At 37.8% G+C, this 24,422-nt stretch overlaps 1 protein-coding gene across 15 annotated transcripts in view; it reads left to right on the forward strand.

The window, feature by feature from the left end:
• Positions 1-24,422, forward strand: part of cacna1aa (calcium channel, voltage-dependent, P/Q type, alpha 1A subunit, a) — a 114,434-nt gene that overhangs the window by 76,378 nt on the left and 13,634 nt on the right. For 7 of the 15 annotated variants that reach the window (XM_052550429.1, XM_052550432.1, XM_052550430.1 and 4 more), the window contains 17 exons: positions 49-209; positions 290-430; positions 681-882; positions 1,031-1,195; positions 1,491-1,601; positions 3,273-3,356; positions 6,826-6,942; positions 8,010-8,075; positions 8,200-8,297; positions 8,389-8,539; positions 9,322-9,449; positions 11,431-11,527; positions 15,492-15,606; positions 15,919-16,026; positions 20,062-20,165; positions 22,910-23,019; positions 23,731-23,866. In XM_052550429.1, coding sequence (XP_052406389.1) covers positions 49-209; positions 290-430; positions 681-882; positions 1,031-1,195; positions 1,491-1,601; positions 3,273-3,356; positions 6,826-6,942; positions 8,010-8,075; positions 8,200-8,297; positions 8,389-8,539; positions 9,322-9,449; positions 11,431-11,527; positions 15,492-15,606; positions 15,919-16,026; positions 20,062-20,165; positions 22,910-23,019; positions 23,731-23,866 — 2,094 coding nt within the window. Of the gene's footprint in view, positions 1-48; positions 210-289; positions 431-680; positions 883-1,030; positions 1,196-1,490; positions 1,602-3,272; positions 3,357-6,825; positions 6,943-8,009; positions 8,076-8,199; positions 8,298-8,388; positions 8,540-9,321; positions 9,450-11,430; positions 11,528-12,261; positions 12,359-15,491; positions 15,607-15,918; positions 16,027-20,061; positions 20,166-22,909; positions 23,020-23,730; positions 23,867-24,422 lie in introns of all 15 variants that reach the window. The other 8 variants (XM_052550422.1, XM_052550423.1, XM_052550433.1 and 5 more) reach the window with 6 other exon arrangements.

A 24,422-nucleotide genomic window follows, 5' to 3' on the forward strand; every position in this document is an offset into this window, starting at 1 on the left:
TCAGGCTGCATCTGAATTTGTCTCTTCTTTGTTTTTGTCTATTTTCAGGCTGTCTTTGACTGTGTGGTGAACTCTCTGAAGAATGTGTTGAACATACTCATTGTCTACATGCTGTTCATGTTCATCTTCGCTGTGGTGGCTGTGCAGCTCTTCAAAGGCCGTTTCTTCTACTGTACCGATGAATCCAAGGAGTTTGAGCGTGACTGCAGGTGAGACAAAAACACACGCACACAAACAGACTGGCGAACAGACATATTGGCTTGTATTTCTAAAAGCATTTTGTTGTTAGGGGCGAATATCTTGTCTATGAAAGAGATAATGAAGTGCGGGCGCAGAAGCGGGAATGGAAGAAATACGATTTCCACTACGACAATGTGCTCTGGGCCCTTCTCACCCTCTTCACCGTTTCTACGGGAGAGGGGTGGCCACAGTATGTATACATCTCAATTCCTAATTCCTAAAACCTAATGTTCAGTGTACATACCCAATATCACAAACCACTAGAGAGATTTCTTCTGTTTTCTAATGTAATGCAAATGTTTTCATCCCAAATTACTATTTGAGTCAAGTTGAGGTTATTTTTAATGGCATATCTAAGGACTTGTTACAATTACCTTAAATATTTTACCGTATCACGTTACAATATATTCAATGTTATTTTTTTGTTTGCCACTCGCCAGGGTGCTGAAACATTCAGTGGATGCGACCTACGAGAATCAGGGCCCGAGTCCAGGTTACCGGATGGAAATGTCCATCTTTTACGTGGTGTACTTCGTGGTCTTCCCCTTCTTCTTCGTCAACATCTTCGTGGCTCTTATCATCATCACTTTCCAGGAGCAAGGAGACAAAATGATGGAAGAGTATAGCCTGGAAAAGAATGAGGTGAGGACATATCAAATGGATGTTTTTTTGTTTAAGCTAAATGATCAGTCTAGCTCATTCTTTATGAATAGCGCTAGCATTGATCTCATTGATATGGTGCCGCAGATTTTCAGCTTGACTAACTTCATCATATCTGTTCTGTTTTCAGAGAGCCTGCATAGACTTCGCCATCAATGCTAAACCGCTCACGCGACACATGCCTCAGAACAAACAGACATTCCAGTACCGCATGTGGGAATTTGTGGTGTCCCCTCCATTTGAATACACCATCATGACCTTGATTGCCCTCAACACCATTGTCCTAATGATGAAGGTGTGACAGTATTTCACTTTAATACATCTCGCTTTATATATTTTGTGAATTAGGCTTCCGATTTATGGTAAATTTGCTTTTAAAAGTTCGTGATGGTACAAACTAACAATTGCAGAGTTTACAATCTTTAGACTTTAGCATTGTTAGTTTACCAGTGCTTTCTACAAATAGGGTAAAATTAAAAATGAATTTCCAGTACCGATGTTCTACAAGGTTTGAATTTTTTTTGTAGTCCAAAATTTGAGTAATTTCTAAATACAGTTTAATACAGTTTAAATATGTTGCGTTTGTTTAGTATGATGGAGCATCAGATGTCTATGAAGCTGTATTAGCCAACCTGAACATAGTGTTCACCTCACTTTTCTCCATGGAGTGCTTATTGAAGATCATTGCCTTCGGAGTGCTGGTAAGTCTACTGTACAGTTTCTCATGTTTAATTGTATGTATGTGAATGTTAGGTGCAGAATTGTCACTTACTAAGCAGCAAATGCAAGTGAAAGTATACAGTGATTAATAGAAACTGCAACATCTTATAAAGACTTTTAAAACCTTTTTACCATCAAAGGCTTATATAGGATGCCTCATGTTCTCCCCGCCACAAAACTATATGTACCGGCACACACTGAATCATTGTTGCATTAGGCCAACAAATCAGAAAACAAACATGAATTAATGAAATGTGCCACATTTTTTGACAGAAACTGGCTCAGCTTGAGAGACATTTAAACAAGTTCACCCAAAAAATGAAAATTCTGTCATTAATTACTCAGCCTCATGTCATTCCACAACTGTAAGACCTTTTTTCAATTTCAGAACACACATTAAGATCTTTTTGATGAAATCTGAGAACTCTCTGACCCTCCCATAGACAGCAACACAACTGACATCTTCAAGGCCCAGAAAGGCAGTTAGGACATTATTAAAATAGTCCATGTGACATCAGTGGTTCAATTGTAATGTAATGCAGCTATAACAATACCTTCTGTGCGCAAAGAAAGCAAAATTACTAGCTTTTTTCAACAATTTCTTGTCTTCCATATCAGTCTCCGCCTCGCATGCGAGTACCACAACACATGCGTGTGATGCTGCTGATGTAGGAGATGGCGTTCTGACGTAGAACCGCTGTGGCTTATTAACAAGCGGATGAAGACACAAGCATGTGTTGTGGTACTGTTGTGAACGCATGTCAAATTCTGACACCGAAGAGAAGAAATCGTTGAATATAGTTGTTTTTGTTTTCGTTGGGCTCAATAAGTATTCTCGTAGCTTCATAAAATTAAGGTTGAACCACTGATATCACATGGACTATTTTAGCTATGTTTTCTAGGCCTTGAACGTTCAATTGCACTGGTGTCTATGCAGGTTCAGAAAGCGCTCTGATTTTATTAAAAGGATTTTAATTTGTGTTCAGAAGATAAATGAAGGTCTTATGGCTTTGGAACGACAATTAATGACAGAAATTTCATTTTGGGGGGAACTATCCCTTTAAGGACAAAAGAGATCAAAGAAGTTGCGTTCTGAAGTAAATGAGAAAAGGGTTGGGACATGGAAGTGCGAGTAACAAAGGAAATGGTTGTAGTCAGCTAAAAGAGATACACATGAAGATAGTGAGCTGGAGGGCACATTGAAGTGATTAGGAGTGGAAAATGGAAAAAAGGAGGATGGATTTTGAGCGAAATGAAGATGATGGGTATTACGGGAGGTTGATGGGAAATGTAACACACACACATTCTTTGCACCGGTGCCCTTGATCCCATGCAGCTGGTGGACTGAATGTTCCTAATGCACTGTTTCACTGCAGGCACTCACTTGGCAGCTCACAAAAAGGCCGTCATGTTCGGCATCTGGGCCACTGGTCTTCTAGGCATCTACCCTTTTTTTGTACACAGGCTGGAAAACTCAAGGAAGGAATAAGAGCTAAAAGAGGGGAAAGGAGACAACGTTTCATTAGCACTAGGGATTGAAAATAAATTGTTTGCTCTTTTTTCTGTCGGCAGGTCACTGAATGTATGTATGTGCCAAGTGTAATCCTCCTTTAACCCAGGTGACAAATGCATCTGTGTCTTTTTTACCACAGAACTACTTCAAAGACGCCTGGAACATCTTCGACTGTGTGACTGTACTTGGCAGCATCACTGATATTTTAGTCACAGAGCTAGGGGTAAGTGTGTAGCAGAAGGGCTGCCATCTGTGAGTGCGTGTGTGCGTGTTTGTTTGTGTATCCTGTCTGTACGCTTGTGTGTATTTCTGAATGTGATTGAGAGACTCTCGGCAGGATCTTCTCTTGCTCACTGAGGTGTAAGGAACTCCTAAAAGTCTTATATAATTGTCCCAGTTGGTGTGTGAGGCAGATCAGCGAGCCAGTGGTGCTCAGTGGTGACGGAGGTCTGTTACTCTTCCAGCGTCGTCATTTATCCCCCAGACAGATCAAACTGACCTACCAGTAAAAATGTACTTAAATATTAACATGCATTCATTATCCAGCGAGTGATGATGGCTGTTACTAAATATTAGTGAAATATGTGTTTGTGTATGTGTTTTTTCTTCTTGGTTTTACAACACATGTTGTACAGGCACTTCGAAGACTGGAATCAAAATTGACCTGAAATTAGACCAATTAAACTATCAAATCTACACATTCAAAAAGTACCGTTCTTTTCTAGGACAAAAGACCAAAAGTATTGACGACTCATGAGAATGTCCCGCCCCAAATGTGACAAGCAAATCATGGTTAATGGCTGTAATGTAAATTAAGGCTGTTTTGTTTGGTTTTTGTGATGTACTCCATATTGTCAAATGTTGCGCATTGTTAAAACGAGAATTACGATATAATCATAGACAATATATATTGCACACCTCTGGTTGCCTGTTTAATAATAACGGAGTGTGTTTACACTAAGTGCAAATAGCCCGCCTGGTTGGCAAAAGCTGTCTATACAAACTCTGACCCCCATGTGTGATTGGAGTTAACACTATAAAAGACGATTATCAAATATCGGTTCCAGTGGCATTGGTGGTAAAAAGTGCGTGCTATGGCTTTTTTGACGCAATTGACCCGAGTTCGAATCTGGCTTTTGAATAACTTTTTTTTTCTCCCTTTTCAGTTCTCATATCACTTCGGAAAGGCATTTAGTTTTAATAGAAATGAAGGAAATTATAGAAATGATGAAAATGGTTAGGGCAGGTGAATGGAGGGATTTGTCCCAATAAGGTTGCATCCATTTAATAATTTGAATTAAAATGATAATTTATACTCAATACATTATTATTGCATACTGTGTTATAATGGGCCACAATACTGAGGTGCAGATAATCGTCACTATTTGCATTAAGTTGTATAAATAGCAGAAAATCACTAAGAAAATATGCTATTTTCATTTAGTGTAAATAGCCTCTAATTGCTAATTGCTCTTAATGTGAATTCCATCTATCACTATTTACACTTTGTCCAAATAGCTAATGTCTAATAATAATAATAATAATAATTACACGCCCTTCAAAATGTCCGGCCCAAACTATCTGTTTCTGTCAACAAAGAAAAGCAAACTGCACTGATCAAGACATGGTCTTTAAGAATCAAAATTATTATTAATTTGAAAATATAATATTTTTATTTATATAGTTTAGTTACATCAGTGGTCTTTGTAAATTAGAATTTATTAGAAAATTTAATGATGCAATCATGCATTTATTTAGATATGATTTATTTATTTATTTGGACATGTAATATTTGTATGTGGTTACTTTGAAATGTTTATTTAATTAATTCATTGATGTATTTCATAGATGTTTTTTTTTTCTTTTAATAGCAGTACTTTAGTTTACGTCACAGTCTGGCAAAACCATGATTTACTGCTTGCTATTGCAGCTTGATGACAGCTTGCATTAGGGGAAAGGGACTTTCACATTCTAAAGGGCATTTTACTGGGCCTGCATTTCAGTCATCAATACTTCTGTTCCATTTCCCCAGAAAAGAAAAACCATGAATATTACATTTTAATTAAATTTACTCTATTAGCTTTATGGACTACACAAGCATGCTGATGACCTCAAAGCAAACACGAATGAGCTTTTATTTTAATTTCACAGTGTCTTTAACAGAAATGTGATGTGAAATTCTGTATTATATGATATTAATACGTATATTTATTTTTATTTTAAGACTCTGTACCTGGAGATCCACCTGAAGGGTTTAGTGCTGATGTTTTGTTAAATTTGTAATTAAAGACTGAAGTCAGATCTCCAGTTACAAGACTGTCAAATATACATGTAATGATAAAAACTTGTCAAACCACGTATGACAAGTGCGTCATTTTCCAAATGTTTTTTGTTGTAATCAACCTTTATTTGAATTGAAAGGTTTGTTGATATGCATAATGATAATTCTTGTCCTGTTTTATCTTTGTTTTACATGCTTTCTTTAAACTCTTCTTTATGGCGGCTTTGCCCTCTGATGACTCCATCCAATCAAAATGCACTATGAATCTCATGTGTATATCCATGACCTGAATAAACCGATCACAATGGTTGTTTAATCAACCTCCAAAAATACTGCTAAAAACCATGCTTCTGCAACATCTACATGTAGATGGTTTGTAATTTTTCTTTCGGAGTAATGCATCTAATGCATCTGTTTCCCTGTGGCTGATGATGATGATGATGATGAGACAATGATGCATGTGCTCGAGTCATGAAGACCTTTCACCCCTGCTTGTCTAACAGTATGACAGAACCCCTCTCAGCTGAGGTGTAATTGATCCTTAGCACACAGTTTAAACGTTTAGTGTTTCTCTGCAGGTCTCCTGAATGCATGTTGTGCTTTTTTGCTGACAGGGAACGCTAGTAATTGTTGTTTTTGACACTGCATCTTCATACAGTCATACAGACATTTAAATACATCAACACACGCATAGATCTAAGTGTACTAAAGACATCTAAATATGTCAGTTATGAAGGAATATATGGAGTTAAATCCACCTTGAACCACCTTGTGTTCTATTTTTGTTCCCGGTATCTCTGTGCAGCTTAAAGGACAATAAACAGTCAGTTCTTCCCGATCAGTTCCTGATGCTTTCATATTTTTTCTTTTCCAAAACAACAAAAAATAAATAAACAAAACATTCCCACAACTGACTGAAGTATGTCCTTTAACCCAGCACCTGTTCCTTGTCTTTGCTAGTGCCCTCTGTTGGTCATTGTATGCTGTTAGTGTGGTTGGCATGATTCCACGTGAATCTACAGATCAGTGCATTTGGTTGACTGAAGCAAGAAGTTAGGCTCTGTGCACTCCCTTCCCTAATGAGAACTCTTACAGTATCTTATTTTATTATATATATCTATATTATTTTTTGTATGAGTTGCTGCCTCCTCCCTTTATCTTTGTCTTTTCCCCTCTTTCACCACTGGATATGCTGAGCCTGTTCAGTCTTGTCAGTTTGATTATTATTATTATTATTATTATTATTTTGGTTTCTCCGTGTTTGATTTGAATTCCTACTTTCCTTCTTCCTTAGTTCCTTTTTAATTTCTTCACTGTTTGTAATCAATTGTTTTGGACTGACATCACTTCCTTTCTCTGTCTGTCTGCCCCTTTTCTATTTCTGTCTCTTGCTCTCTTTCTGTCTCTGTAGAACAACTTCATAAATCTGAGTTTTCTGAGGCTCTTCAGAGCCGCTCGTCTCATTAAGTTGCTCAGGCAGGGTGAGACCATACGCATCCTGCTCTGGACCTTCGTCCAGTCTTTCAAGGTAAAATTACACACACATACAAAACAGTATCCAAGCATTGTTGTTGTTTTTTCGAGTCTGACAGCACACAGAGCTGTCTTGTTAATGAAATTATTGGTAAAATGTTGGTTAATGAAGGTTGTTTTTGTTTATTTCAATAACAATAATGAAGTTGTGAGTTAAAATGTGCATTATAATGTTAATATTATTTTTTACTACTTTATTTTGAAGAATCTAGTACAAATAATAACCCTTAAAAAACTGATTATAATCAGTAATGTTGCAGATTGAATTGCTTGACCTGTGTAGTTATTTTATAATTATTTATATTATGTTATATAGCTTTTATTAATATTTTGAATTGGCTTTTGTTTTTATATTTTCATTATTTTTTTTATAGCTGAACTGTTAGACAATGCAGAATGACCTATTTTTATTACTTTTTTATTTTATTATTTATGTTTTATTTTTATTTCATTTTTATTTCTGGTTAAGATTTTTTTTTCAGTTAGCACCTTTACCTCTTCAAATTAAAAGTCAGTTAGTTGCCAAAGCAACATTACTAATCTTCATTTAGTTTCGATTTTCCATGTAATATTTTATATTCTTTAAAAAAAGAAAAGTGTTTTAATAGTTTTAGATTCAGAAAACAGTAATAACCTTGGAGCTGTGTAAGCTGAAACCGAGGTGCTTAGCTTGCATGTAAACTAAAACCTAGACAAATCATTACACATGATATTAATCCAATATGCCACAAACGCACTTGCTGTGTTGTATGCTAGTCAGAAATGTGTTATGGAAAGAGAATATTTACATTGTGTGCGGAAATTTGTGGAATCTGAATAACCAAAGCATGAACAATTTAAGCATAAACAACTTTTTTTTTTAATCTAGTCCGGGTTTTTGGTAGGGGTTAATTCAGGTTAATTGGGTCCTTTTTATCCTAGTCGTCTCAAAATGTGTTCTAATTTCCCTAAGTTTACACTAACATGTTGGCATTGTGTTGCACATTTCTCCTCCAACTGCCAGTAACAGGTTTTCACTCACATTTAATTGGTGGTTTATTTTGACTTCTCTGCTGCGCTTAGGCTCTGCCGTATGTGTGCTTACTCATCGCCATGCTGTTCTTCATCTACGCTATCATCGGCATGCAGGTGAGTTTGTGAGAGTGTGTGGGAGGCTGCACAGGACATACTGAGAAAGGCTAAACGGCTATATTTGAAGGCAGTGGGCAATGAGATTGTGGGTTTATGCTGAGGTGGCTTTTGTATTTCATAGCTGTTTGGGAACATTGCGATTGAGGAGGATGGTGAGAGTGCCATTAACCAGCACAACAACTTCAGGACTTTTTTCCAGGCCCTAATGCTGCTCTTCAGGTTTGTGTGTGAATCACAGACTGGCCGTGTTGAATGTTGTGTGTGGGTTACGAACACTTGATAACCGTAGTTCAACACTGTGTGGTTTTAGGAGTGCTACAGGCGAGGCATGGCACGACATCATGCTCTCATGTCTGGGGAAGAAGGTGTGTGATCCTCTCTCTGGTAACCCGGAGCCAGAATGTGGGAGCGAGTTTGCCTACCTCTACTTTGTCTCCTTCATCTTCCTCTGTTCCTTTCTGGTGAGTACAGTTGTACTCAAACGCGTCATTTATAGTGGGGACTTTTCGTCATGGCTAATGTTGACCATGCTATTTTATGAAATAGCTTTTGGAAAGCTTTTATCAAATACAGATGAAAAGATCTCCAAAGGTTGAGTGATACAGCAGAACAAAATGCAGACAAATGTGTTCCCAATACTGATTATATCCACTGACGTAAAGCTGAGCTGCAATTTAGTTTTCATTGAATTATGTGTATTGTGTAATGTAGATGTATATTGTATTGTGAGTGTATAGAGAGAGAGAGCGAGAGAGCGAGTGAGAGAGCTGGGTAATAACTGATTACATGTAATCTGGATTACACAATAAGATTCCAAATTTTAAATTATTAATTTTATATTATTATGATTTAATTAATTAACATCTTTTAATTAAACTGACCAAACCCTTGCAGTTCCTTTGTGAAGCCCAGTGTTTAAAATGCACAGAATGCATTTTATTACTATTTTTAATATCAATGTGGTACGAGATCATCCTATTTAAATCAATATGATGAACGAGTAAGATCAAATGTAATCTAAAAGAAATCATAAAGCAGTCTGTTACCTAAAATGTGCAATGTGATGGATTATGTTACAAACTACAACTACACTGACCATTTTTTTTATAGTGTGACATAATTTTTCTGTATTAATATGTCCTAAAAGTGGAGAAATAACATAGTGCCATATACGTGAGGTGTGCAATTTAAAGCTCAATTTAACAGCTTTGTCTGCTAAGGCCTGTGATTTACTTGTGTGTAGATGCTGAATCTGTTCGTGGCTGTGATCATGGATAATTTCGAGTACCTGACGCGTGACTCCTCTATCCTGGGACCCCATCACCTGGACGAGTATGTGAGAATCTGGGCGGAGTATGACCCAGCTGCGTGGTGAGCCTATGTGCACTTGCACACATAAACATGCTCTTGCAATCTTTTATTAAATACTAATCCTGTATGTTACATACTAATTGTGAAAAGTACTTTTTAGTAACATGAAGCAAATTTATAAGCAAAATGTAAAATTGTGTTTAATTTCACATCTCACTAAACTTATTAATACACATTTGGTGGTACTAAATAGATACCATTAGACTGTCTATAACTTGTTTCTCTGTAATTAATCGATAATGTCATAAAATGTGAGACCATGGATTCTTTTAAAATGCAGAATTGGATATAACAGACCCTTACTTTTCATATTTATTTGGCCCTTAAATTTGCTGGACACACCTTTTTAAAGAGGCAATTTTAATATATTTTGGACTTGCGTGCAAGGACAGTGTGCTTTGTGTAAATATAACCTCTGTCCTATATAACAGACCACACTGGCCCTCTTTAATGTGTTCGGCTGGAACACTTCGTTTTTGACATCGTTATAAAGCCGAGGCCTCTGACAAAGTCTTTAACGTACAGAGCCTGGCTTCGTTGTATCCTACTGTGGACCAAACAGGGAGGAGAACACCACAGCACCAGCTGAGAGAAAGGGATCATGGATTTGAGCTTCTCAGCTCTGCTAAAATCCATCAATCCCCCCAAACCCTCCTACGTGCCCTTCTGTGAGTCCCAGCCCTCCCACTCTGGAATACTGCATACTGCAAGCCAAACTTACTGTGCCAGCCCCCTCCCTTCCACTGAACACGCTAAGTTTCCCGGTATCTGCATTCCAGTGCCTGTCACCCAAATGTTGTGTGTTAGACAGTAATGTAGGTGGGCAACCGAGAGTTAATCAGATATTCAGAGAAGACTAGAAAGGACTGAATCTTAACACGCAAGCAAGATTAAAGCCTTTTTACCGAGGGAAATTATGCTGAAAAGATTTCAGAGAATAAGTCTTCCAGAGAGTCTTCATTCTGAATGGCAGAATCAATCTGACAAGAGAGCAAGAAAGAAGGAAGGAGGATGGGGGAAAAAATGAAGTATAAAAGAAGCAAGAAAGGAAAAGATGTAGTAAAAAGGAAAAGGAAAAGAAGGAAGAAATATAGAAAGGAAAAGTAAATAGAAATTAAACTTAAAGGGAGAAATAGAGAAAGGAAGGAGGAAAGCGGAGCACAGAGAAGGAAGGAAAACAAAGAATGAAAGGAAAGGAGGAAAGAAGTAGGTAGAAGGTGGGAAGGAAAAGATGAAGTAAGAAAGAAAGGCAAAGAGAATGTGAGGTGAAAGAAATAGAAAGCGAAAGGAAGCCCAAAAAAAGTAAAAGAAAATTAAAGAAGTGAAAGAGGATTGGAAAAGGTAAGCAGGGAACAACTGAAGAAACAAGAAAGAAAGACTTGATGGAAAAAGAATGAAAGGAAGGGAAAAAGAAGTAGAAGCAAAATGAAGGAAGGAATACAACTAACAGAAAGAAAAGAGGAAGCAAGTAAGGAAAACTGAAAAGAAGGAAGCAATAAATGATAAAGAGAAATATATAGAATAAGGACATTTTTGTAAGGTAAGGTGGAAAAGAAAGAAAAGAGGGAGGAAGGGAAATGGAGGAAATGGAGGTAGAAGAGAAAAATGCTGAAGTAAAAGAGAAAGGGAGGAATTAATGTAAGGGAATGAGTAAATAAAGAGGAAGAAAACAAAAGGAAATAAGAAAAAGAAAGAGGGAGGAAGTAAAAGAATAAGGAAGGAAGCCAGGTAAAGAGGAAATATAGAAAGAAAACTGAAAAGTGAAAGTAAGGAATAAGAGGAAAAAAACGAAGTGGAGCAGAGACGGGTGAAGAAAGGAATATGGAGGTGTGTGAACAGATTTGACGGCACAAACGGGTGACGAGCAAATAAGAAAATGTGTGTGTGATTCTGTGCTTCTCTTCCTGTTCTTGTGCTCTTCTTCCTGCCGATGTCTCTGTTCTGAGTTGTGTTCTCTAACTTCCCTGTATTCTTCTTACAGCGGGCGCATTCATTATAAGGATATGTACAGTTTATTGCGAGTTATCGACCCCCCTCTGGGCTTAGGCAAGAAATGTCCTCATAGGGTGGCCTGCAAGGTTTGACTTCCACTTAAAAACTAATATTACCTGCTAGCATCCAGAATGCAATGAATGTCGCTTACCTCCTCTTCTCTTTCTTTTCAACAATGTTTTTGTACTCTCACCATTTCTACGTGCATTCTACTTGATATGACAATGAGAATGTGCAGGACAATGCCGACACTTACAGGAGCATGAACTAGTGCACTAGTGTGTGAGAAAACCACTAAAGCGAAAGACAAAAAAAAAAAAAAAAAAAACGAATCAGCCATCTTTGATTTTTGTTTTGCTTGCTGTTGAGGCACGGCTAGGCCTAGCTGGTATGGTAGCGTGCATTGTTCTGGGTGGAGGGGGACAGAAACTGCATTGACATTAAACTTCATTACAACGCCCTGCCAGCAGCGGGACTTTATGCCTGTTCTGAAGCCCGCGTGCTCTTCTATGCAACCTGCCCCATTGCATAGAACGCCTATTTAGCAACTCAAGAGGTTCAGCACAACCCCCTCCCACCTCCCCCCACCCCTTATTCCCAAATGACCGATCATCAGTCTCACGCAGCCTAGTTTACCAAGCCGCTCCTCTCCGCCAGGCCAATAACCTTTTTTGTTCTGCTCTTTTCTGCTCTCCTCCTCTCCCACTTCCCCCGACTGCTTCCCAATCCCTTCTTTTTTGATTTACCCCTTTTCTTCTTCTCTTTCTCTCTCTCCCATGCACATTTCCTTTGGTTTTTGTTTTGTTTTTCGGTGGCCCAGTGGCAGAATCAGTTTCAGGGATATGTATGAGATGCTCAGGCACATGTCTCCTCCGTTAGGCCTGGGGAAGAAGTGCCCTGCACGGGTTGCCTACAAGGTAGAGGGCCTCCGAGTGGCCAGCGCTGTGTCTGTACTGTTGGTGTTTTCTCTTTATTTTCTCTTCTTCTTTTCCTCCTTCGTTGTCTGACGGAGGCCGCTATTGTGATTCTGGTGGCAGGGCCGGGTTCGAGGGTGTTAGACTGAGGCGGGCCGATCCACAGGGAAGCGGGAACGGACTAACCTTCTCAGCACTTTTGCACCGTACACCTAAACACTAACCAACACTTTCATAGCTTTTGAAACTTCAAAGGACGAAACACAAAGGTCTCAGATTTGTTTTTACATTCTACACCTTTATCAATACATTAAAGCAGGATTCTTATGCTTTAATGTACAGAAGTGATCAATAATTGAATTTCAGGTCTGAGATGCAGTGTGATGAACAAAAAAGGTGTCTCAAATATGCACTACACACTATGCATGTATAATATGCACTGACATCTAGTTTGTGAATTATATATGGTTAATTTGCCATCCAGCATCAAAGTCTGATTGTCCCTCCACTTATGCTACGTAAGGAAAGCGGCGACAATTGAGTGCACGAAGTGTTCCACATTCCAAACTTTGTTATTTCAGTTAATTAAGTGCATCATGCATCAAATTTTTAGTGTGAATACACTACTACAAAATGGCATAGAATAGTGCATGAGTACACAAACTGGGACACATGTTAACGCATACACGTGCATATTGTCTGTTCACATCGTCACACACACACACACGCGCGCGTTAAAAAACACCCCCAAATGTGCGTGTGCAGCAGTGGTAGGAAGGCCTGAAGGGCTTTAGTCCTCCGAGTCCCTCAGCTCTGTGGATGCCGCTCTCTTAGGGACCCTTTCCTCTTGGGACCAGCTCTCTGTCTCTCTTTTTTCGCTTAATAAACAGATGCACACACATATGCAACAACACACATGTAATCCTTGGGAAGCGTTATGGCCCTATAAAGGAACAAATCAAGTCATTTTGTATGATGCACAAGTAATCCTTTTCCCACTTCTCTTTCTTCTGTCAATGCAGTTCTTATCTGTTTCCAGCCCCTCCTCTTTACATTCTGCCAATCATCTGCATGCCCCGCCTTCCAGGCCACTGGTCCCTACCACAAGATACTCCCTTAGCTTCTTCTCTCTTTCTCCTTCTCTCTCTGTCTGTCTGCAACAGTACACTGACATTTCACCTTCCGATCAATGAACAACAGCTAGAAGGAAAGGAGATCTGTGCCCTTAATGAGCATTGAACAAATCTGGGATCTCCTTTCTCTTACCTTTGCCCCACCCCCTCCATTTTTCTCTGTCCCATTTGATCTCCCATTTTGTAAAATATGTTGCTTCATAGAGTGTTCAGTGATCTCCACCAACATAAACACGTGGTGGAAGACCAACAATCTCTGTGTATTCCGTCAGACGGGTCACTTCCTGTCTAACGGGTCTCTGCTGCCCCCTAACCTCAGAGGAATGAAGAACAGTGACCACGACCATTGCATTCACCCTCTTTCTCCCTGTCAAACATTAGGGACCATAATAGAGGATCGCCTGTAGACAATGTGACCAGCCTGTGGTAGAGCTTTCTCTTCTTACGTTTCCTGTAGCTTTATTTTCCGCTTCACTCTCCTTCGCTCTCGGATTATCATGTAGCTTTTGAGCTCTCTTTAAATTTGGTGTCACTGTCTCTGTCCTGTCTCTTTCATCACTACCATCTCAGCCATCCAAACTCCTCCTGTAAAAGCTGTCAGTCCTAAACCAACTTCTGCTCCGGTACTCCTCTCTGACAGCACACTGCTTTTCTCTTTATCATCCGTAGCATTAAAGTATTGCCCTTACGCAGCAGGCAGCCGAATCTTCACTCTTAGCTCATCCTCTTCACAACAACAACTCACAAAGCCATTTCCTTTTTTTTTTGTTCTGGAGAATGCTGCTCTAACCTAAACCAATAGCCTGCGCCCATCTTTTTTGCATTGAGAGACCAGAGAATCTGGATCGACATCTTGTTTTATCCAGTAGCCCATCTTTGATTGAGTCTCAGTGACAGCAAACACTACTAAACCTAAATGAATGAGCTGAAACGAACCAACTAGATGATGCTTTCAGTGTTGGCTGCGCCGTTGCATGTCCTGTGATGCATGTGAATGCATGATGCATGCTGGGAAAAGGGTATTGGGGGTGGAGGGTGAGTGTTTCTTCTGGGATGGAGCGGGACTGGGAGACCACCGGGTAACGTGGGTGATTGCATCGCAGAGGGTGTCATGGTAACGGAAGGATTGAGGTAATATTTAACCCTGTGCAATGCAATTATGACTTTCTGTGTTTAAGTATAATCTTTCCCCAGATCAGTACAGGATGAATTATACTTTAAAACACTGAGATTTATGTAATGATGTTTTAATGTATTATTTCATCCGCTGGTCTGAGTTTAATATGTGAACCTCCTCCTGGAAAAGCTCTTTGACTGACAGCTCAGATGTGCTGATATAAAAACAAAATACACCACCATACAGAAATTTGATTTGTACCAAATGATGCCTCAGTTTCATGGACATCTGAATCAGTGGTTTTTGACTGGTTTTGCTTTAAAAAATAATAATAATAATCTGTCCTTAAATCTGTCGTCCCACCAAATCACAAATTAATCTGCAGAAAAAAAAACTGCAAAATAGGTCAGCAACCAAAGAAATGGAAATTTTTTCCCATCAATTTTAAAAGTTGATAAGCTTGTTTATTATTGCTGCATCTAACTGTAAACAATTGTGTTAGTTTTATTTGTATTAAATGCACTAAGCATTGTGGTTTTTTTTTTTTTTTATGTTCTCTGAGAACAGACCTGTTACCCATTTTTGGGTTGTGACCAACCAGACGAAAGCCACTGTTCTAGACCACAGAACTGTTCTTTATAGATTAACTTCCCCAGCAATCTTATAAGCCATTAATCGGTCTCCTCCTCGATTATGGCACTAAGACAGCTCTAAATTAGTTCTCGCACTGAGTATCAAAGGTCACAGAGCTAACCCTGAAAATCCCTCCTTCCTTTCCCCCCTCCCATTTCCTCTCACACACCAAAAGCACACCCTACCTGGAGGTTCAGAGCACACATATATCTCAGAGGCACTGCTTTAACTGCTCCTGATTGGCTCTCCACAGAGACTGCTGCGCATGGATCTGCCAGTCGCTGATGACAACACAGTGCACTTTAATTCCACACTTATGGCCTTAATCCGAACTGCTCTGGACATCAAGATCGCCAAGGGTGGGGAAGGTTTGGCACTTATTTATTCTTTTATTCCCGTTGTTTGAACTGTTGATGTATTTGTCTATAACGGTATACGGTTTAAAGACCTGAGATTCAGATATATTCTAAACCTGGCCAAACTTCAAAAAAGACCCCACTGTATATAATGACTCATAAGATATAGCATTTGTAAGATTTTGTGCAAAGTATTTCTACATAAGATTGGACACTACATTGTTCAAAGCTTAACACAAATTGTGTATGTGTGTCTGTGTGTGTGTGTTTGTGGAAATACGTTTGCATATATGTGTGTACGTGTACCTGTTGCTGTCTAAATAGGAGGCGTAGATAAGCACCAGATGGATGCTGAACTAAGGAAGGAGATGATGGCGATATGGCCTAATCTCTCTCAGAAGAATCTGGACCTTTTGGTGACACCCCACAAGTGTAAGTTACCCAGGAGGTTGGTGTGTTCACAATGTCTCTTTTACCACCCAAGGACAGCTTCTCTCAGCCAGCCCACTCACTGCTCTGCACCCCCTGATGGTCCAGGCCTGTACCCTTAGTTTCATTTTAAGCCCTTATAGATGTATCCCACACATTTAGACTGCAGACTGATCACAGAAGAGGAAATTCACTAGGAATGAATCGCAGACACTGAAAGTGATGCAGAAAGATTGTATTATTCGCAACACTTTATTTGAAGGTCCAATTCTCTTTATCAACAAACCATTAACTATGACTTTTGTCTCAATAAACCACTACGTTTCCTGCGTATTCCGTAAGCTAGTTCTAAAGTTTAGTTATTGAAATGTAAAATATGGTCATGTAGAATTTGTGCTTTAGAAGTACTAATAAACAGCCAATATGTTATTAATAGGCAAGCTAATAAGCAACTAGTTAATAGTGAGAATTGGTCCCAATACTAAACTGTTACAGTGTTATTCAAATCCAGTAATGGCGCAAACATGCCAACAATATAATTGATGATAACCGTTTGTATAGGGCAAATGTATAAATAGATGCAAGGCCTATACATGCAAATGCAACAAGAGAGTAGTTGCAGAAAGTATATTTTAGTTTTTGTAATGAACAGCTAAACGCATAGCCTTACAAAGTATACTCTATTTGATAGCATGCGCTGACACAGATGCTAGACACCTGCACACTAGAACGTTTTACCCTTGTCTAGTGTCTGCACTATTTCTTTCCAAACGTTATGAGCAATAAAAATGCCTTTGCAAACTGTAGATGTGGTTATCTTGGAACGTCTTCACAGAAGCGTTTGTCATAGAGGTCGACCGTTAGTGGATTTTGCCGATACCGATAGCTACGGACCACTTACCGATACTGATTTATTAACTGATAGTTTTAAAAATGGATACTGAACAAAAACTAAATCAGTGCTTTATTTATTTTTTTAAACATACTACTAGTAGTAATAATAATAAAAGTAATAATAATAGTAAAAGTAAATGTTGAAATTACCGCACTCTAATAGGGCCCTATGAAATCTGTTTCATTTTTTCCTAAATTCCGTGTTATTTTTTTCCAAATTCCACTATTTCCATTTAAATTTTTCTGGATTCAGTTTTTTTCCAGTTTTTCTCCACTCCTTTTTAATAGTTAAATTAAAGTTAATTAATCAAAAGTCAAGTCTAATTAATTAAAACCATGAAAAATTTCTCATCAATTTAATAAAAGTTTAACAAAAATCACGTTTAAGGCCCTATGAAGTATATATTTTTTTTTCTCGCCATATTTTTTATTGTTACCAAATTCTATGTTTTAGCATGTCTAATTATTTGAATGCATAAAAACAACTCTGTGTTTTTCTGGTTATCAAATCAAGGCATGAATTAATTGCATTTATCTGAATTACTGAAAATTAAGCAAGCTTTTTTTTTGGCAAACAAAGGGTATTTACTATTAAAATTAAAACATGGAATAAATGTTGTGTGATTATTCCTTAAAAAAATGTTTGTTTCGTTTTAGTAGTAGTTGTAGGAGATGGAGGAGGAGGCTATGTACATTCTGCTAAAAATAGTCTTCGAATCAAACGGGACTTATATTTTGACGGGTTTTCTTGAATACTTTTACAGTTCTGTGTATGTGATATGACGCCAGTTTTACTCAAATCAAATGTAAAATGCTCATGAAGTCTCTCTCAGAGTAGTTCTGGAGATGTTCTTCATGTGTTTTTGTCCTCATTTAGTGAGACGACAGAAACTAAAAGCACTGCGAGTGTCACGCGCACTTCAGTATATGTGTAATAAATGAAACCTCACATCTGTGCCTTTCATTAACTGAGTCATGCAGAACATGCAGGATTCATACTTAAATTGACATTTGTGGCTTAGTGGTTACAGATACTATTCCATATCGCGATTTGATTTAATTGTAATGACCTACTTTTGATTAATTAATTCAGAATTTGACAAATTTCGTGATATTCCACGTTAAACTGGGAATTCCGTTTTATGACTGGATTCCTCAATTCCATCTGCATTTTCCACATCATGGAAATCACAGGGCCCTACAATTATACCAGCACATACTTTAACTGCTTCCATTCTGGAACGCAATGATAATCTAATAAAAATAAAAGAGCAGCGCTGAGTCTAAGAGAACTCACCGGTATACACACCGGTGTATACACATGGCAAACACACTCCAGACGCAACGCATTCAACTCGAGCAGCGATCTAAAACTGTTTATTTATTCACAAAACGGACACAAGTTTACTTCAGTAATGAACAATGAGGCATAGATAAGTTTGAAGATCAGTGTTTAAAAAAATGGAGCAAGCGGAAAGAGCAATCTATTTTATAGCTCTATAAATGAAGCATACGGACATTATTAGAGCCACATAAAGAAGAACATTTCAATGAAAATGCTCAATATACAATTCATTATGTACATTAACAATGATTCAGGGGTAATAGAATGTAATTTAATGTAAAACTATATGAATGGTTCTCAGTGGCGCGGCAGGATTTTATGTTAGCTGCATTTAAATCCGGGTCTGAAGTTTCTTGCTCTGTTCAGCATGCAGCATCACATGTCTAAACAAATAGCACATGCTGTCAGTAATTTCAACCACTAGAGGCCGCTCTCACACTGTATAATGAAAACAGAGTCTTCTCAGCCATTCCAGCAATGGACGCAACCCGAAAAACTATCAGTGTGGATTTTTGCCAATAACCGATTGTTCCCGCAATCAACTATCGGTGGCGATTAATCTGCAAAACCGATATATCGGTCGCCCTCTACTCATCTATTGTCGTTGTCATCTCCAGTAGTCTGTTGTTATTGTATGCAGGGTTAAAAAATCGGGTATACTAGTATAATGATATAATTTATGTCAGTGTGCATAAAAACTTAATTACTTTGAACTTATTTAGGGCCTTAGTGCAGAAAAAAAGCGTTTAATGATGTTTCACGAGCACCTAGTGTGTTGCCATTAGCTTTATCATGTTTAGCTCCTTCCCTCCCACTACAGTCGACTGCAACTTTACACACAAACATATTAACAAAGATATTTTAAGACAAGTGCAACAAAAGACATTGATAACACACATTGGTGTATGTCCAGCTAACTATGCCTGAGACCAGGGGGTGCCTTACTATAGATCAACCCTCTATAGATGTCTTTTCACTACAGGGGTTATGAGATTCCTGACAAGATGTACGTAAAACAGTTTTATAAAAAAAAAATATATACATATATTGCACCATTATTATGCTACCCATGAGATGTATGTGCTAGCTCGCTGGTAAGACATGTTAAAAACATGCTTAAAGCTAACTATCTTATGAAATATGCTTAAAACTAGCTAGCCTAATGCTAGCTAGATGCTACAAAAAAGCATGAGATAATATGGCGCTGCTGTAGCACATTAGGCAATAAAGCTTTTGACACAATGATAATGCTAGTACTATGTTTTAGATGAGTTTGCAGCCAGCATGAAGTAATTTAGGACTGTATTGTTTGATGCTAATTTTTATCTTCATTGTTCTATGCAGATCCTATACAGAGGTGGTGACCATGGCTTTAAACACCACTAAGCATGGCATGTAAACCTAGTCTGAAGTTACTCTTAGTAACTTCTCCATGTGAACTCAGTTCCATAAAGTGGCAAAGACCCTTTTTTTGGAAACTTTGTTTAGTGTATGCAGGAATTATGCTGTAATTTGCTGTCAGTTCTTGCAATACTTTTGTACTTAAAACAATAGAAATGGAGTATTTTATATACTGATCATAAAAATGAAGTGCGTGAATAGTTTTAGCCATTTTAATCAGTCTGCTTGTGAAAAGACCATTGGCTCTGTGTGCGTGTCGATTTGACACTATTTGTTTGTGCATGTGAATTTGTGCGTCTGCATTTGTCTTGTGCACGTCTCGTCCTCAATCCCATCCCCCTCGCTCAGGGTCCATCTCACCATGTCTAATCGTGCAGGGTAACTTGTCCTTTTCTCAGCAGCGACAGACCTGACAGTGGGAAAGATATACGCTGCCATGATGATCATGGAGTACTATCGGCAAAGTAAAGCCAAACGGACACAGGCTATCCACGATGAACAGGTATGCCATCATCCTCTCATCCTGCAATCACAATCTCAGTCCACAATGAGCTGTGGCAAACAGTCCTCAGCTGTGCTAAATGCTCATTTTCACCATCCACTTTGAAACGTAAATACACCTAAAGAACTGACAAAAAAGATGAGGAAGCACAGTACATATGTTGTGTTCTTGCAGCTTGTCACAGTTCATGTGGAATCTGAGAATACATTTTTGGCAATGCACTCTGAGTGATAGCCTCCTTTGTATTTAGTAGTCCATTAGGTTTGCCTAGTTGGTTTGCCCTTTATCTTTAAATTGCAAAGATGCATCAACTGTCACTAGTGATGACAACTCAACATGTAACTGTTACTTAGAACAATCATTTGCCATTAAAGTACTACATTCACAAATGCATCTCTGCAAAATCAGGCCACCTTCTGCACTCATTTGTATGCACAGTGTAGTTGTTGTCATTTAAGACATAGAAGAAAGAGTAAAGTATGCAAAGTATGCATAACTGAATTGTGAATTCAGAAACATTAAATTGATATCTTCAATTAGTAAAAACAATTATAAATGCTTAAGGAATTTGATAAAGGAAGGCCACATCTCATCTCACAACTAATCTTTTTATTAAAAACTGGATTTATAATCATAATCTGAGGATTTTAATCACATTTGTGACTTTTAAATCACTTTGATGACATTTTTGGCTTCCTTCCAAAGAGTTAAGTAAATAGAATAAACCTGTGATGTCTTGTAAGAGGCTGCCCCTTAAAAGGGTTTTATAATCTGTAATTGCATGATTACTGGCTTCCACATAAACCTCTAGATTAATAATTCATTACCAAATTTACTGACTGACTTAATTCCTCATTTTATGAAGTCACTTGCAGTGGGTGGTTTAATATTTCAGTATCTATAATAGGTTGTTTTAATTATGTCCATTCATTCTTCCAGCTGGATAACGGAACAGTGTGTGTCCTTCTGTAATTGAATCCTATTGATTATTAGCAGTTACTATGTTTTTGGTTGCAGAAAGAGTACAAAATAATATATATTTTTTAGCAGTTAAACACACTTTAATTTCCTCAGTAGCTCATATGAAGGTGGTATAAACATGTGTTTTCATAGATGATGAATATCAGCATGAATAGTAGAGTGTAATGCAACATGGGCCTGATCTACATTGTTTACTGTTTTGTTATTGTGATCCACAACTCTACATCCACATGAAAGTCGAACACAGTTTTGTAGACTTGGAGCTGGCCTGTACACTCTTAGTGGTAACTGTAATGATTTTTCAAGTGGATGTAGTAGTTTTGGCAGATACCATTTGAATTTGCTAAGCTTTTTCTCATACAGTCTTCTAATTCATTCATTAGATAGTGTTAAGTAAAAAACTCGATCTGTGCATGTTAGTCACAGATGATTCCTTTTCTTTTATCAGCTATCATTCTTTTATCAACTATTACTTCCTCTCATGAAAGTTGAATATGAAACCTGCTTTACATACTACATGCATCTTGTGTTTCTCACTGGATAGGTTGATTTTTATTTTTTTCTTCCTTCATTTTCCCAAACTCAAGGTGTCATTTTGGCTGGTGGTACCAAGTATCTGTTTTATGGGTTGAAAAACACAAAAAATGGCTCTGAAGAGTAACAGCTTTTCAAGCTCTGGGGTTGTTAAAAAAAGAGTAATCGTACTGATCCACGTACAGAAAGTTTGGGTGGGACATAATCAAAGGACTTGTCCCTTTTTTTTATTAAATAACCTATTGGTTAGAGGCTAATAACATCACTATGATTTGTGACTTTCTACACATTTTGGTATCTGGGGTAATGACATTCTCATTCTATAAAGCATTTGATTGGACAAAAAATAAATCTATGTAAATAGAGGATGAGTCAAAATATTTTAATCTGTTTTCCCAGAAGAGACAGACCCTAAATTTTAAATGTTTGGAGTCAGTATGATTTTAAAATGTGTTTGAAAGAGGCCTCATATGGGTTTGCCTAAAAATAAAGTACTTTTTTTTACAATGTTATGTGACTGTTTTACATTTTAATACACTTAAAAAAGTTATTTATTCTTTCGATGACAAAGCTGAATTGTCATCATCATCACTCCAGTCTTCTGTCACATGATACTTCAGAAATCATTCTAATATGCTGATTTGGTCATCTAGAAACATTTATTATTATTTTATTTTATTTTATTTTATTTTATTTTTTACCTTGATTTTTTTTCAGGATTTTGTGATGAATAGAGTTTGAAAAAAACATTTATTTGAAATAGAAATATTTCATAACTTTATAAATGTCTTTACCGTCACTTTTGATTAATTTAACATGTCCCTGCTGAATGAAAATATAAAACAATCTTACTGACCCTAAACATTTGAAAGATCTTCTAAACATATCTGCTATGTTTAGGTGTACAGCAGCTTACAGATGAGCTCATACTGAATGACACCCAGGTTTATCACCACTCTTTAGCAGCCAGGTGGTTACAGAAACTATTCATTTACTGGGACAATGAAAGTAAATGAATTCTCAGCATGGTACCATCAGCAGATTTCAGGCAAAACAACTCACAGGAAACCCATTTACCCATAATGCTCCTGGAATGCCTCCTGACTGACCGCTGCTGGATTCCCTCCCCATTCGCACATGGGATGCTCTGCATCCCATATCTTTCCCCAACCCCATTTTCCCATCAGCTTGCCTGATACCAGCTGTAGGCCATGTTGTATCTTACACAGAATCGAACGCCATTAATGTTTCAGCGTCTGGAGCCGCCGTCTCCAAGCCAGGATGTGGGACAGGGACTCACTGGCCTTCCCGAAACACAACTGCACCCTGCAAATCATCTGTGAGTAGCACCTCTCCATTTTCTCCCCAGTCTCTTTCCCAGTGTTAAGGTTCATAGTTTCATTTAAATGATTAAGGAATCTGCCAATGTAAATATAAACAAAGAGATTTTTTATTCATATTTTGTCAATAGTAGCAAAGCTGAGATTAATGCATACATGACAATAATTAAATATGAGTTACAAATAACCCAATCATGGTTAAGAATGACCAGTATTCATTTTTGTCAAAGTAATATGTACTCAAATTAATAAATATGACATAATGAAATACTGAATTAAAACAACAGCAAAAAAAATGTTTTATCCTCTTCTTTCATAGTTTTCCAAAGACATGAATTGTGGTTAAAGCAACAACAAAACAACTTTAAAAAAAATAATAATAAAGTTAATTAATATATAATTCCTTGGACAAAAACTATAATTTACAAAAAAGAAAAGAAAAATGAATGCATTGAAAAAAAAAAATTCAGTTCTTTTCAATATTTATCAAAATACAAAACCTATGAGTGATTGATTAATAAATAAATAAATAAATAAAGCTAACTTTTTATTCTACATACAACAAATGTTGATAAAGACCAGGCCACTGTACAACTGTTCCTTGTCGTTGACTCTTGTGGACATCTAATGAGAAAGATCAAGCCAGAGCCTTAAGCCCTTCATGGAGTGTAGAGAGCTTGTAATCTGACTAAATGTGGGTGTGTTTTCAGCCCTGTTGATGAAAGGATCCCAGAGAGCCAATCATGGGTGACAGCGCGAGCCCAGGAGATGTCTCAGAAAGCAGGAAGCTGGAGTCCTGAAGGCCAACACCCAGACGACCCCGCAGATAACCGCAGACAGTCTCAGGTACACAGAGCCTGACCTGTCTCATTTACAATTTTTGGTGAGGGTATTTATGTAAATGCTTGAAATGATAAAAAAAATTACGTCTGGGTTACACTGTGCTCTTAAACTCAAACATAACCAGATTGGTATGATAGTACAACAATAAATGCAGGTGAGATTGTTTCCACATGCTACTGTAATACTGAGTATACTATATTTTTGTGATGTGAAAACCACTATTTCATCAGATATGAATTCTCCAGCAGCATATAACTCCCTCGCAGCTTGATAATGTTTGTCATAAGAGTTCAGAACGTTCATGTAGTGTCAAACCATGGGACGTCTCAGTGGATCAATAATGTTTTCTCTGCCTTTATAAGACAGCAACTCAGATATTCACGGTCTTTTGTGGAGGATGTCCGTTGGAGCGGTTTGTTTTCATAACCCTGAATGGCTGGTCTGTCTATCCCTCATCCATGTGCATCTCATTTCCAGACAGCAACAAATGCCCTTCTCTGTTGCTAAGTAAAAACTGATGGACTTTGATGGACTATCTTCCACGCTCTCTTATTCTCTG

Source organism: Carassius gibelio, chromosome B3 (assembly GCF_023724105.1).
Source record: "Carassius gibelio isolate Cgi1373 ecotype wild population from Czech Republic chromosome B3, carGib1.2-hapl.c, whole genome shotgun sequence".
Lineage (NCBI taxonomy): Eukaryota > Metazoa > Chordata > Actinopteri > Cypriniformes > Cyprinidae > Carassius > Carassius gibelio.